Raw genomic sequence first — 15,577 nt, 5'->3', positions numbered from 1 at the left:
TTCATCTTCATCTTCATCTTCATCTTCATCTTCGTCTTCAACTTCATATTCACCTTCGTTTTCATATTTATCTTTTCCTTTATCCTGATCTATATCTTCATTCTTTTCTCCATTTACGTATTTACCCCCACCATTGTTATTAGGTTAGGTAGTAAAATTTTCCTTCCTCTTTTTCTTTACATTGTTTCTTTAGTGATATCATGTCATGTGTTGAAATTGGGTGTGGTGAGTTGCAGTGTGGTGGTCTTAAGAGGTGTGGTGAACTTAGTTGTGGTGAGTTGAGGTGTGGTGAATTAAGGTGTGGTGAGTTAAGGTGTGGTGAGGAAGTTGAGGTGTGGTGAATTAAAGTGTGGTGGATTTAGGTGTGGTGAATTAAGGTGTGGTGAATTTAGGTGTGGGGACTGAACTAGTGGTGGATTTAGGTGTGGGGAGTTAAGGTGTGGTGAATTAATGTGTAGCGAACTCAGGTGGAGTAAGTTTTTAAGCGGTGGTGAGATGAGTTGAGGTGAGTTAAGTTAAGTTAAGGGGTAAGTTAAGATAAGTTATCTTTATCCTTATCTTCATATTCATCTTCATCTTCTTCCTCGTCTTGGTCTTCATCTTCTTCTTCATCTTTATCCTTTCCTTTATCCTGATCTAAATATGTCCATTCTTTTCTTCATTTACATATTCACCCCCACCATTGTTATTAGGTCAGGTATTTAAATTTTCTTTCCTCTTTGTCTTTATATTTAGGTTTCTTTGCTTTTATTTTAATTTCTGTATTTATCCCTTTCTTCTTCTCCATACTCAAAATTATCTTCATCCTTGTTTGAAGCTAATCTATTCATGTACATACATACATACATCTTATTCCTAAACCGCTGCTTAGCACGTTTCTTTAATTCACTATCAATATTAAAGCATACATTTAGGAGGCATTTCCGCCCCAACCATGTACATGTATGGCATTGGTATTGGTGTGACTTTTGAATCGATTTGTTCGCTCTATTTTAAACTAATTCGAAATTTTAAAAATTGCCTCCACATCAGCATCAAAATACCTTTCTAATGATATATAATTGTTTATACCTTAGAAGTACAGTTTAGCCGTAAAAGGGGTGTAAAGGAAACATGATTGCCTATTTATATAATTGATGATATATGATAAGTGTATTAAGGTCAGCCGACTAGTCCTTAGTTAGTGTGGTGATGTTGGTTAGGATAATAATTGGCATAAAAAGCATGCTTAGCAGCATTTCACTGAATATGTTTATGTATTTTCAGATTTTATTTCCGATTCGAAACGATCAAATAATGTACAGGTATCTATAATAATCGCTGCATTAAATTAAGCCAAAATACATGAACCAACTTTTGAGAATTATAAACCACATTCGTTTTTAAATTAGACAATAAAATCACTTACACTATATTATTTTCCTTAAACCAAACATTTATTAGCATATTTATGTATGCAGAAATATGTACATAATTATGTATAATGTACGTATACATTTATTTAAACTTATAAAGGAAGCAGACACATATCTTCATTAAAATGGCAGTGCATAAGCTCGCTTTATGCCATTCAAAAAAATACACATGTACACATATACTGATTTGTAGTACATTTATTTACTATAATTGAAATGTACATAGTGTCCTTGTTATTGTTTTGCCAATGCCTTTAACATTGCTTGTTTTTACTGCTCTACTAAATTCACTAACGTACTACAAGAGGCTTTGGTGTGTCCAGTTCATGCATCTGGCTTAATATAGTACACGTATGTACTTAGGTATACCTACTAACTAACTTACATAAATACTGGTAGCTTTAGATGTGCAAACATAAATTTTATTTAGTGTACTGCTGAGGCATACAGCCGGTTATAATATTTACTGCCTTTGAACGTTTTAGTACCAACATCTTTTCTGGCATTTTTATGTACAGTTACACACAAAATTGAGTATACGATAATTCTTTTTATATTCATAATGCTTTTTATGTATGTGAAAAAATTTTTGTTTCTAACTTTTAATTTAAATATGGCTTATACTCATTTCAACAAACACCATATAAATCCCAAATTAAGACTTTATATTTATTTATTTTAACAAACGTCAAACGTCAAATTTAACCTCTTCGGGGCTAAGGGAAACATATGTATTTCCCCAAAAGTCCTACACTCATAAGAATATTGTGTGCATTTGCGTGGTTCTTTATTTACGTTTTCATAATCTTATCTTACAGTTTTAAGAAAAGCATTTAAAAACAAACATACTTAAAATTTGGTAAATAAATTTCCCCAATATTTTCGAAAAAAATTTCAGGGTTTCACGAAAAATAAGTTTAAGAAAAATATAAATTTTTATTAAAAAAACGATTTCTTGAAAAAAAAAAATAATTCACAAAAATTTAAAAAAACTACACGACATGAAAAAATTTTAACGATATTTTGAAATTATTAATAAAATAATTCACAAAATAATTCACAAAAATTTAAAAAAACTACACGACATGAAAAAATTTTAACGATATTTTGAAATTATCTTCATCTTGGAAAAGATAAATTTGTTTTGAAAAAAAATATGAATCTCAATTTTACTTCGGCTTAAAATGTATGTATGTATGTATGTACATACATAATGGAATTTTTAAAATTTTTCTTAGAAAAAAAGAGCTGTAGGGATTTGAGATAAAATATATAAGAATAAAATATAATTATATAAAAAAACTTATTTAACCAAAATGATAAATGAAAAAAGTATTTTTGGGTAATGAATATTTTTTGGGAGAATTATTTTCATCCCTTAGATAAAAATCCAAAAAGTATGAATGACAACTTTACATTTGCATTAGCTTTTTTTGGGCATCGCAATTTGCAATTCAAATCCTAACTTTTTTAAAAGAATTCTGCAAAATTTAAAACTCTTCAATTTTTCACTTTTTATATATGGAAGTAAACGCGGAGTATTTTCAACATTCAACGCAAATTTTAACAGTATCAAAACATGCACATTATTTCATTAAAATTGAATGCACTATTAAACTGCATGCCCAACAAATACATAGGTACAACAAATTTGAAATATGCGTGAAAATTTGCAGACTTCTTTTAAATTAATTTGGCGTTTCTTAAAATATAAGCCAAATTTTAATAGATAAAAATTAAAAAAAAAAAAGAAATTACATTTAAATCATTGTGAACATTTAAAAAAAGTACGCGCATACTGCATTTTGTGAGTAACTGTATGTACGTACATAGCTATGCTACTATGTAGGCGTATATAGTAAGTTCACGTAATAATTTGTTCTTTCCTTTGCTTTCCTTTTCTTTCTTTGCTTCTTTGAACGATAAACCTGCGAATTTCCCTCCATTCTAATGCAACAGTACCAACGGCCAGCATATTGGGTGGACCTGATTTGTATGTGGACAGAGGAAGTACAATTAATCTGACATGTGTAATAAAATTCAGCCCTGAACCACCGACACACATTTTTTGGTATCATCAAGATAAGGTAAATAACAATTGTAAGCTGGTATATGTGTACTCTTGCATAAGCACACATGTCTTTACCATTTATTAAAGAAAATTTATCAGAAACGTTGTAGATACAGATGTGTCTTAGATAAGCAAGAAACAGGATAATGTTATTCAATAATGTTTGTTCTTAAAAAAATATGTTTGTTCTTGTTCGAGGAGTTATGCTCCGTTTACATTATGCCAATAGCACGCCACACCAATGAGCCAGGCCAGCGCTGGACTGGAATGACGACTCTCTACAAAGGACTATATTGAACCAACAAAAGCATACCATTCATTTTAATTTTACTATACAACACTTTTGGCATTGGGTGGTACATCCTTAATTCCAATGTATAGAAAAACCCCTTTCCGGTAGACATTTCTACAGGCGCTTTGAAAAATCAAGGACATCTCGCTGCTTACTACTTTAATCTCCGGAACGAACAACTACCAATCATCACATGCATTGTCTGACATGCTAACTTTGCAAAACATCAAGTTCTAAATATTTTTCATCAAGCTTAGGTCCTGTGAAAAGGACAAACTTTGGAAAAAATTACGACTTTGCTTCCTTATGCTCCCTTTTACTTCTCCTGCAGGGCGGATTGCGTAACTTATTGATCACGCAGGGGGAAACAAACCAAGTTAATCCTTTCAAATAGCATTTCAATTATTATTAAACCCGTTGTAGCCATCAAAATTTTACTTTTCGCCGGAGAAAACAATTATTTTTTAGTATTCTATATAGTTAAGTTGATGCCCTTTATTTACATTTTCTGAGCACAAGTGTATGGAGTAATCCGTAGTTCCATTGTGATGTCATCAACAACAACGTTTTTCTTGCACTTTGGTCCACTATCTCGACAATACGCTGGTTTCAGCAATCAGAAACATTTCCTTCAGTTTTATTTCCAACAGATCGCCTGCAAATTCCTGGATCCATGAAGCCCTCAATTTATAGATTTTTTGCAGCTGAAAGTGCCATGGTTTCGCCCATTCTTGCTGTGATATAGGTCTGATTATCCTTTAAATTCTTAAAAAGGTTTAAAGTTGAATTATAATAACTTTGCTATACACATAAGGAGGCTACTCATCCTTATACATACTCAAGTGAATCAAAATAATAAGCATTCTTTTTAGTAAAGTAAAATCCAAAGTAATCGAGGGGTTTTCTTAATTTTCATTACTTTTCTTCGTTATAAATCATTCTTTAAAACGGGATTTAAAATAAACTTCTCATATGCCTACAAGTCCAGATATAAGTTTGGATCTTGAGGAAATATGTGTACCTATTTAAGTCAATCGGGCAGTATTTAATTTTCAAACTGTTTTCCTATATGAGGTATTCTTTTTCATTTCGGACACCAAATTTGGTGTCACACTTTCGATTCGCTTCAAATTTTTTTTATGGGTTCTATACGCGAAATAAGCTAACACGTATTCGAAGAAATTTTTTTATTTTTTTATTTATTTTTTCTTCGGAGATATGATCTGTCAAAGTTTGGATTTTTTCGTGATTCTGACTATTCATGTACTTCTTCAAATGGTTTTATCTCGGGTTCTGCTCATCGTAGAGACTTCATCTTAACGTCATTTTAAAGCTAAAGAAACGGGCTTAACATTTCTATGTATAGGGTGGTCATGATTGTCTTACGGCTAACTAAGCTATAAACAGTAGAACTTTTTGAAGTTGATTTACATAGTGAAGACCAGTAAATTTGGGATTTAAAGTCATACCATCATAATCCTTGTTTAATTCTCTATAAAAACCATGTTGTTAAAAAATGGGGGTTTTAAAAGAACTATTTTTAAAATATTTTTCTGTATAACAATATGTTTTATTTTGTGAGAATTAACAATTTTTTTAAATTTGTTTTCGGAAACTTAGGATAAAATATATTTAGCAAGGTATTAAAAATAGTATTTTTGCAAAAATCAATATGCTATTGGGAATTCCGATGGGTACTCTCATTCAGTAATAAATATTTGTTCTTTAAGGTGGCAAACATCTAGAAATGGCCGTGGCAATTTTAGGACTAGATTTAAAAAAACGCAAATTTTATTGCGGATACCTTGCTACATATAACACAATATGTGTATTACGATGTCTGTATTATTCAAAATGGAAGGTTTACAACAACTAATTTTAAAACAATTATTTTTATGTCGAGTTATATTATTTTGAAGGGACTATATTATCAAAACAATATAACTCGTCATAAAAATAATTGTTTTAAAATTAGTTGTTGTAAACCTTCCACGAATACGTGTTAGCTTATTTCGCGTATAGAACCCATACAAAATTTTTGAAGCGAATCGGAGACATAACATATTTTTTTTTACGAAATCCGTCCGACTTAAAAAAGAATGGCTCATATACATGTGTAAATACATGTCAATGGATTAGTCGTCTACACTATTCCAGTCGCACTGGCGTGGAGTGGTATGCTATTGGCATATTGTAAACGGGACATTTTTTCTGCTTTCAAACTTTATATAGATTTACATCGTGAAGACCAGTTTATTTTTGGCTGAAATTTATACCACACAATGAATGAGTATTCATCTCTCAAGAAGCGACTCTAGTTTCGGCAAACACTATAGGTCCAGAACAAAAATCTTTACGAACATCGGTTTGTTTTCTTTTGTCGGAAATAACGTGCTCGTTTTCCCTTCAATCTGATTAAAATCCTCACTATTTACGAATAAATGGGCATAGATTGTTTAATGTTCAAAAGCTTGATATCAATCCTTGCAAAGGAGGCGTAGAAGCACTTAAATTTTTCCACCGTTTGGTGTTGTCATGTATGCCTAACACAGTGCGTTGTCTACTCAGTGAAACCAAATACATACATACCTACCCAGCTCGACTTTCTGAGATTGAGGGAAACTTACGTTTGGCCACCTGAAGCCAACAGGCCATTATTAAGCGGAATATTTACCCAGATGAGAAAGAGAGAGGGATGTATAATGGGTCCCTTAATACCAAGGAAACTAACGAATTCCTTTTCGAAAAATACCCCTAAGCCATCTTAGCAGTTTTTTTGAGGGCCCGGTTAAAAAGTTTACTCAAATCACTCCTAAGGTTCTGCAAAAAGAAAACAACAAAGGAGGTGGATAATCCATATCCAAACTGATGCGATTATACTACTGATGGTATATTAGCCAACGCCTCATCAATACCATGTTCGATTAACAACACAGACTGTAAATTAGACCACAAGAGTACTTTTGACATTTTAAGCAAAAACGGTCGGTCAATTTCCAAGCCAGCTTCTGTGTAATCTCTTCCGCTATTTTTCAATGCTCATAAGAATACTGTACCATACATCGCGGCCCAACGATGTCGATTCTGTAATGGGAAAAAGCAATCTCTTCGCTAGTCAGATGCACAGCATAGGGTACAGCGGCCGGTAAAAAAGTGCTCTCGCCTGAAAGAGGCAGCGAACTTTGGATGCCTGACGAGTGTAACTAAGAGATATAAGTCTTCGACATCGTTGATTTGGGAAACTTCCAACAAGATGACTAAGGAAGACCCCTTATCGATCACTGACACATATCGCCGTCCATCTGGAGGCGCATACTGACGGGTTTGCGCCGGGCTCTGTACACATTGCCTGTGGCGTCGAAGCAGAGCAACAGCTATCGGCGTCTGATCCGAGGTAGCGCGATCAAAAGGACAGCAGAATACGAATTAGACGTATCCATGTGAACCCATATCCCTGGGTACGCTTCTGTTAACAAAAACTTCTATCTACTGCCACTTCCAAATGCAGAATAATCATACGTAGGTTATATGATGGAGTCCTTACGACATTACTTTACTCAGACATACGCAAATAAAATTGGAGTGCATGCGGGGAAAATACTTGGTACTAGAGGCACGTTTTCTTTGTCTGGCAAGTCTGTCCCCTGTTTTTTGGTATCAGTTGCTTTTATACATCCAGCAGTGACAGACAGATGTCGAGGTTTTTAAGTATTTCCTTCTTCTTCCACTTCTTCTTGTGTAACGCTCTAACCACTTACGATAAAAAAATATGATGGGGCCACACAGAGAGCGATTTGACAATTTTCGATAGTAGCAGCAAAAACAAACTTTGGGTTTTCAATTTGACGGCGTATACTGAAACGCTGTATTCTTTGCCTAAGCGATTCAAATAAAGCACGCCAGCCGTTTCTCTCCTGTTCCAACTAACTGGAAGTCACGTCCTTTTCCAACTGTTCCTGCCATCACAGAGGAGGCCTTGCTCTTTTTCTGTTACACAAATAAGTACTGCGTTGAATATTTATGGGGTTGGAGTATTCGCGTCCATTTATAGTCTTATTTATTTTTTATGTATTCTTAATAATAAGCTCCAGGAAAGGAGTCCGCTTTTTGTATCATGATATAAAGCTCTATATTATTTGTTGCATGAGTTTCATAACGCATGTATATACCTAAGTCACCCGGAGGCCATAAACCGAAAACAAGAATTGCTATAAGCAATGTGGTGTACCATTAAGCTCATTACGCTGTTACCCAACTCAATACAAACCACAAATAGTAGTTCCCCATCTTTTTCCTGTTCAAACTTTAAGAAGTAAGAATACATAAGTTTTAACTTAAGGCATTTTAGTTGAAGGAGTTTCATTATCGAGAAAAAATATTTGCCGAAAATTGTGTACCTACTCGTACATGCCAGAATCAAGTTTTCATGTTGGCACGCTACCAAAAAAATTTCATCAATAAATTATCGAGTTCAAGTACCGCAATGCCAACAGCCAGCCAAATCAGCAAACCAGGAACTGCTTTGTAGCGCCTGTAGAACTGCGTGAAAACAAGCAAGTAACCAGTTTTAAAAACTTTTATCGCAGCGATTTTTCTCATATGTCACCCACACAGTTCATTTATTACCGCCCAAGAGTAAAAGAACATAAAATATATGTATGCACTTGCTTTGCAGTGCTGAAGTGTTATAAATACAAGTCTGTCGCAAAGGATGTGCATTTACTTACAAAATACTATACGTAGTATGTATGCATATCTACATGCACACATACTAGTAGTATGTATGCATATGTACATGCACACATACTAATGGCCTCTTCCGTTTTCAAATAGTTTAAAGCGAAATCGTTGCCGTAGTGTTGGCGGTGAATCGCGTTGAAAATTGTATTACTGGCAGCGTGGCAATTGATAAGTAGCAACGCCTTCATGCTCATGGCATGAATGTTGAACGCTTGCAGTGCTGCTCAGATTTAACGAGCATGCCACTTGCAACTGCCACATGCAATGAAAAACCTGAAGCCATGCAACGAAAGAAGGTCATACATACATACATACATATGTATAGAGGGAGAAGAAGGCGAAGACGATTGGATCAAGGAAATCTGCTTTACAAGCTGATCATATCGCATTTGTACACTTGCCCGAGTGAAAGGCGGGAATTGAAAAATAACAAAAGAAATGAGCGATTATAAAAAATGAGTAAATGAAAAATTAAAACAAGCAAAAATATTTTAATAAAAAAGCTCGCGCATTAATGGGTAAGCTGTGAACGTAAAGTAGCAGCTTGAGGATATCAGCAGCGATAAATGCAGCAAAACCGCGAACGTGGTGAAAGTAGTGTTGATTCAGAAGGTTTTTGTCCTGCCACAGGGTACTGATAATACTTTTACGAGGGGAACTATAAGGATGAATTTATGTTTAGGTGAAAAGCGGGTTTCGCACAATTGCACAATTGAGCACACAAAGCCATAATCTATAAACGATTATAAAAAAGTACTTAAATAAATAAATGAAATTGAAGCACGCATAAGTTGCATAAAGTTTTATAGAAGCATAAAAAGCGAAACAGCTAAAGACAAATTAACCCTTGTGTAGTATCATTGGTACAACTGCACCAATTCGGATTTTGTAAACAATTTTTTAATATTATTGATGCATCTAGAAAGCTAAAACTTGCTTCTTGTCTACATTTAAGAATCAAGTAGTAGAATTTTATATGTGTTTGCATCACTCATATGTCAGTGGGAGTGGCTAAGGTACATCTACACCCTCGTGGATATCTTTATCTTATCTTGATACAATTGTACAGCTGGCATATATTCATGAAAAATTTACCATTTTTTTCAACTTCCTTTTGTAATATCAACGACTAGTATATTAAAAGTCCGGTAGCTGGCGGTGGAGTGGACCGTATTTACCGTCCGATTTGATTTATAGTCAGGGCATTTATCCCCCTTGTGAATGGAGACTTATTTCTAAAAAAATATTCCGATATGTGTCGCAGGAGTAGAGATATTTCTAAAAACTGCATTTACAGTCCAATTTGATCAAAATTCAGAACACGTTTGACCCTTATGAATAGAAGTAATTTATCCCAAGTCGATTTGATTAATACTAGTATCTTCCCGTTGTCGGAATTCGGCCACTTCACTTTTTTCACACACTTTTTCATTTTGCCTGGGAAGTGATTTTGGTCCATCAGCACCTGTTAATCGTCTAGCTCACTTACATATATTGTTTGGTGGAGTAATATACATTCGGTTAAATAATTTAAAACTTCATAGATGGTGCAACCAAATCAGGCACCTACCGGAAAATAATACCTTTCGAACAAAAGAAGAATCATTCAAATTGGTTGAAAAACATAGGAGCAGTAGGGAGGAATAGATTTGTATTAACATATAGATATCAGCCACGCATTGCTCCCCAAAAAACGCCTGTGTCTACCGCGGAAAAACCTATTTTATATTTCAATAATTATGGACTGTGGTTTTAGTTTAAAATACACCCAGTGGTCTAGCTGTGCCAAGGATATCAGCAGAAGGAGGGCGACAGAGAAAGTCGCAGAAAGATTTAACTCAATCGCTTAAAATGGAAATGCACATTATTGCCATAAATCTTATTTCAAGCAATATTAAGTAGTTGAAAAATTCGCCGCGGAATGGAATTTTTCTCAAATGAACTTTTGGTTTCTAGCTTTTATCGGGTAGAATTTTTTTACTCATGCATTATTATCTGAATATAGCGCCATCTATTAGAAAAATTTGCTGACACTTTTTCGACTTACCAATATTTAATACCTTTTTAACCGACTTCCCAAAAAGGAGGAGGTTATCAGTTCGTCGGAATATTTTTTTAATTTTTATTTTTTTATTTTTTTTAATGTATGTTTACCGCACAACTTTGGAGCACGTCAACCGATTTCGATAATTTTTGCATCGGAAAGGTAGTGTCTCAGAGGCCGTCCCGTACTATTCTGGTTAAGATCCGATCACTGGATCATGAGATATATATATATATATATTTTTTATAAGAGAGTTGAAGTCGGTTTTTCTTCGCTAAAAATTACTTGTTCTGCTTTCTCATCCACAGGTACTTTCAGAGGAAACTTCGGGTGGTCGTTTGAAATTCAAAATGATTAAATCCGAAGAAACCAAATCAATATTACTCATCAGCGATGCTGATCTACTTGATTCTGGCAAATATTCCTGCTACCCATCGAACACGGAGATAGCGAGTATACGCGTTCACGTGCTACAAGGTGAGTGCATTAGGACTCCAAATTGTGTTACAGTATCGTAATCCGAGTCCTCTGCTGGCTAATGCATTAAGCTAGTTTATGAAGTAACGCTAAGTGACGAGTATTAAACTAGTTCTTAAAGTAACGTTAAGTAAGAGTTGATGCGTAAATATTATACAGGATCGCACTTGTACATAGGGATGTTTTACCTTAGTTCACAAAATGTTTGTTTGTAACAAATTAACGGACTATTTTTATTCACCCCCACCTCAAAATTTTGTGAGAAACACCTAAGAAAAATTCCATGAAAATTTTTATATTTGAAATACGCGTAAACTTAAATTTTTTTTTTCTTCAAAATTCTACAGCTCAGAGGTATTTTATGGTATAATCACGGTCAATGATGGGGTTTCTTCAGAACTGAATGCTCTACAAAAGTGTTCAATGCGGCGTAACCCTGTTGCAATAAAACATTTCTTCAATTTAGCTCAATAATCCATGAAAAAGAAATTAAAGTTTACGTATATTTTAAACGGGAAATCCTTGGTTGAGCACTTTAAATTAATATTAAGGACTAAAATTTTCAGGGATTTTTTTAGGTAATCCCCACAAAATTTCGAGGTGCGAGTGAAAAGAAATAGGCGCCAAACAAATTACCCAAATCTACATATCGCACGTTTAATAATATAGAGATGTAACTCAAAATTCAGGTTTTTGGAGATTTCATCATACAATTAATAAGCTTGATAAGGAGAATATGTCAGCCTAACAGAAAACTAAACCCTTCTAAAAATGGCTAAGATATGTGTTTTTTGGTATACCAATTGTATGAATTGATTAAACTTTGATTGCATTTTCCCACAAAAATTAAGTTTTTAAATAATTCTGTATATTATTTAAATGGCGATATATAGCAAAATCTTTAGAATGAGGAGGTCAATATATAGAAGCTAGTCTTACCATGTGTCCGTCCCTAAGCTACTCCCAAAACAAGATCGTAGTGCGTAGTCGTATCTTTCTAGATCGACACAGCTTGTATCCATCTACTTTCCCGCTAAAACAGGGTATCATACGTTTTTCTGCGACCATTGGATGGATTTCAGTCAGGGGCTTTCCTATTCTTATGGAGCCTCCTGGATAACTGTTCGGCTCCAGGAGTAACCGAGGACTTGCTGCGCCATATAACTCTGCCATACTCCGTTCTTTCCCCTTCCTTTCTTTTGGGTTACCGAAATGTCTCTTCTGAGTAAGCTTACCAACGATTCAGAATGATTAGCAGCTTTAAAATAGCTTCGGATCCCTATAGTGATATAAGTTCTGCCATTAGAAATGGCAATAAAATTTTGTTGACGGCACTGAAGGAGCCCAAATGATCTAACACATCTCCTCTTATGTCACTTTCACCTTCAAAGGCTCTTGCTGAGCCCCCTGTGGGGAAACATTCCCCAGGATATAGTATATGTAGGTATGACCAAACTCTTCGAGGGAAGTCCGAAATATGTGGAGGGTTCATCTTGCTATAATCGACTTTTAAGAAGCACAGGCAAATGACCTGACCCAGCTGCTCCAAAGCTCTCAAAAAGATTACTGTATCCGGGAGCGCGCAAAACCAACTGCATTAAAAAACCATCCCCATCTCGGCTATGTTTCTACAAACTAGCTGCTGATCCAGCAGATAACTAAATTAGACTGGGCCCCAGGGAGTTTCGTCACTTGTCAAAATAGCAATGTTGGCAATATTAGCGGTCTTAAAAACATTCAAACCTCTAAACTGTGCGAACTGGCATCCTCGAGTGAATTTCAGTTCACAGCACCTTGGCCAACCCAACCCAACACCCTGACATTGCGGATCTTCAACGAGGCGAACAAATAGAACCTCACGCTGACAGTGTTGCATAGGGGTACTTCGACAAACTTAACGAGTCTAAAAAGGGATAATACAGCAGCACCCATACCTTTCCCAGTCCTTCGCGATGCCGGCTGCCATCAAGGTAGGATGTAGCTTGCGCCCTGCGCCGACGATGTTCAAGGAAGCAGCTGTTTTTGTGGCCCAGCTGTCGCCTGGGCATGGCTGTTCTTGCAGGAGTTCAGCGTACGTTTGAAAGCTAACGTAAGTCGCCTAATTCTATGATAAATTTTCGGGTGTTTTTTCTGTCTGTTCTTGCGGAAAATACGTCTCGTTGCCCTCTTCAGTTCCCTTTAATGATCACAAAAACCAGTGATTGTCTCAGGGTCGCTAGTATCCTATTACTTCTTCGGCGTCGGCAATTGATTAGCGGTTCCACTGCTCGCGCATGTTGCATTTGTGCGCTCGAGTGGAGAATAAATTGGCCTTCTGTTGTGATTTCAGATGTTAGGCGTTGAGATTTCCTTGCATTGTTGGACGCATCTTAGCAGCAAAAAGATAGTAACCAGAGTCCATGGTTGACCTCGGAGTATACACACGTCTAAAACACGGTAAGCGTGCCTTCCTTCTACCACCATATGATCGATTTTGTTTCTCGTTTTTCGATCTGGAGATAGCCATGTAGCTTGATGGACTTTTTTATGCTGGAATCTAATACTGCATACTACCATCTTACGGGCCCCGGTGAAGTCATTAAGCCTTAGTCCGTTATCGGTCGTTTCGTCGCGCCAAAGATCCCTCCCTTGAAAAAAGATGGCATAGAAAATCGCCAACACGATTTTGATATCATGACGGGGAAACGATCGAATGTACGCTCATAGAAGAGATCCTTGGACTCCTCGTACTTCTCTTCCGTCGGGACACATGGACGCAGATGAGCGAGATATTGAAGAATCCTGTTTCGATTTTGGATTGCGGCTAGATGTTCGCAGACGGTGTGGACAACAGTATTCAGCGACGAAGTCTCTTCTACCACAAATCCAACACTAAATTAAGGCTCCTTGACGTGACAGCTGTAGTAGACGTAGCAAGGCTCCACGCCCCGTCCATCGCATTTCTTCGATGGCGGTGATGTCAGCCTTTCTCGTCCTTAGAACATCAACTAGCCGGGTGAACGCACCTTCCCCATTAAGAATTCGGATTTTTCCACGTGCATACCCTCAAACCGTAGTTTCACGTTTTCAGCGTTCGTCACCAATAGAAGGGGGTCTCATCCGAGGCACATTTTTCGTAAATTTGTGCAGTTGTTTCCTTTTTTGAAAACGTATGCTTGGAATGAGATTTAGGTGGGTGCACTTCAAATGCTATTAGGAGCTTAACCAATCAGACAACTTAGCTAATCGTAGATAAGTATCATAAGAAAATAAAAGCAACCACTATTGACTTTCTTCATTGCATTAATACTTGCGCATTGTTTTCGCATAGCAACAGACTAATTCTTGTTTTATATTTCGATTTACAGGTGAGCGCCCAGAAGCGATGCAAACGAATTCTGCACCCACATCGCGACACAGCGCTGCCGCCCAGCCAACCAAACTAATCAGCGCGATAGTCGGTGCATTCGTTTTATTACAAATATTAACATTTTGTTGCAACAATACAGGCAACGTGAGCGAACATAAGATTTACGAGCAAAGTAAAAACAGCCTCCATAGGATGGCAGCTTGCAACAGCCAAAGCAATTGTAAAACACACCCACCCAGCAGCACGCAACCACAGCCGCAGTTACAGCGACAACCACAGCAACAGCCACAGCAGCAAGTGCAGCAGCCATATCAAACGTTCGGTCATAGAGTTGCCACATTGCTTGCCATGGCCTTGTTGCGCTGCACCAATGACACCACTGTTGACAGTAAACTTGCGCTCTCAAGCGAACACCGAATACAAGATGATGCAGCCGAGGATGTTACTCAACAGCATCACCACCAACAGTTCCACCAGCGTCAGCAGCCATTGCTGACTCAACAAACTGTTTTGTACTGTGATGTTGCTCTCAAAGCATGGTCGACTGCGCGGTGATAAACTAGTTAATCAGCAATAGGGCGAGCGCGGTTACAACCTAGTAATGTTGGAGTAAGGACGGTTGAGCGGCTACACACATACAAAGTTGAACAAACGGCAGTGGAGGTGATTGCAGTTGTGCGCGATTTGCCTGTGACTCGCTCGGTTGTAATGCTGACTGTATGGGCAAAGGCCCATCCCCAAGTACACTGCACATTTCAAGTGGGGAAATTTATAAAACTTGGCGCGGCTAATTACAAAGTATACGCGTACATTTTTATATACATATGCATGTAAAATACATACGAACAGGTGTGCTTATGTACATATTTACCTAAGTTAGTTATGCATAAGCAAAGTAATGAGAAATCATATACAGACTGGGATGCCAGTGAATAAATTTAACCGGATGGTTAGTGTGTAAAGCGAATACTTGAATAGATAAACTAAAAGTTATACTTAACACGTATGTAATAAGAAATTTAAATATTTTAAATAAGATGTAATACTCGTTATGTATAAACAAACATGTAATATATGTATACAAAATTTATAAAATGGCACAAAAAAAACACCGAGACACGTAAATTTAATTTTGGGTTGTAGATTACGGATCTGTGCACCATATTTCTTGAGGGTAAAAAATAAGGTA

General features: G+C 36.3%; 1 protein-coding gene across 1 annotated transcript in view; it reads left to right on the top strand.

The window, feature by feature from the left end:
- Positions 1-15,348, top strand: part of LOC118745941 — a 222,809-nt gene extending 207,461 nt beyond the window's left edge. The window contains exons 5-7 of the mRNA XM_036479608.1: positions 3,375-3,502; positions 10,871-11,039; positions 14,387-15,348. Coding sequence (XP_036335501.1) covers positions 3,375-3,502; positions 10,871-11,039; positions 14,387-14,943 — 854 coding nt within the window. The 3' untranslated portion in view covers positions 14,944-15,348. The remainder of the gene's footprint in view (positions 1-3,374; positions 3,503-10,870; positions 11,040-14,386) is intronic.
- Positions 15,349-15,577: the final 229 nt, after the last annotated feature.

Source organism: Rhagoletis pomonella, unplaced genomic scaffold, assembly GCF_013731165.1.
Source record: "Rhagoletis pomonella isolate Grant_MI unplaced genomic scaffold, Rhpom_1.0 Rhpom_scaffold_00010, whole genome shotgun sequence".
Classification (NCBI taxonomy): domain Eukaryota; kingdom Metazoa; phylum Arthropoda; class Insecta; order Diptera; family Tephritidae; genus Rhagoletis; species Rhagoletis pomonella.
The sequence above is the reverse complement of the archived record's forward strand: the minus strand, read 5'-3'. Positions and strand labels throughout refer to the sequence as shown.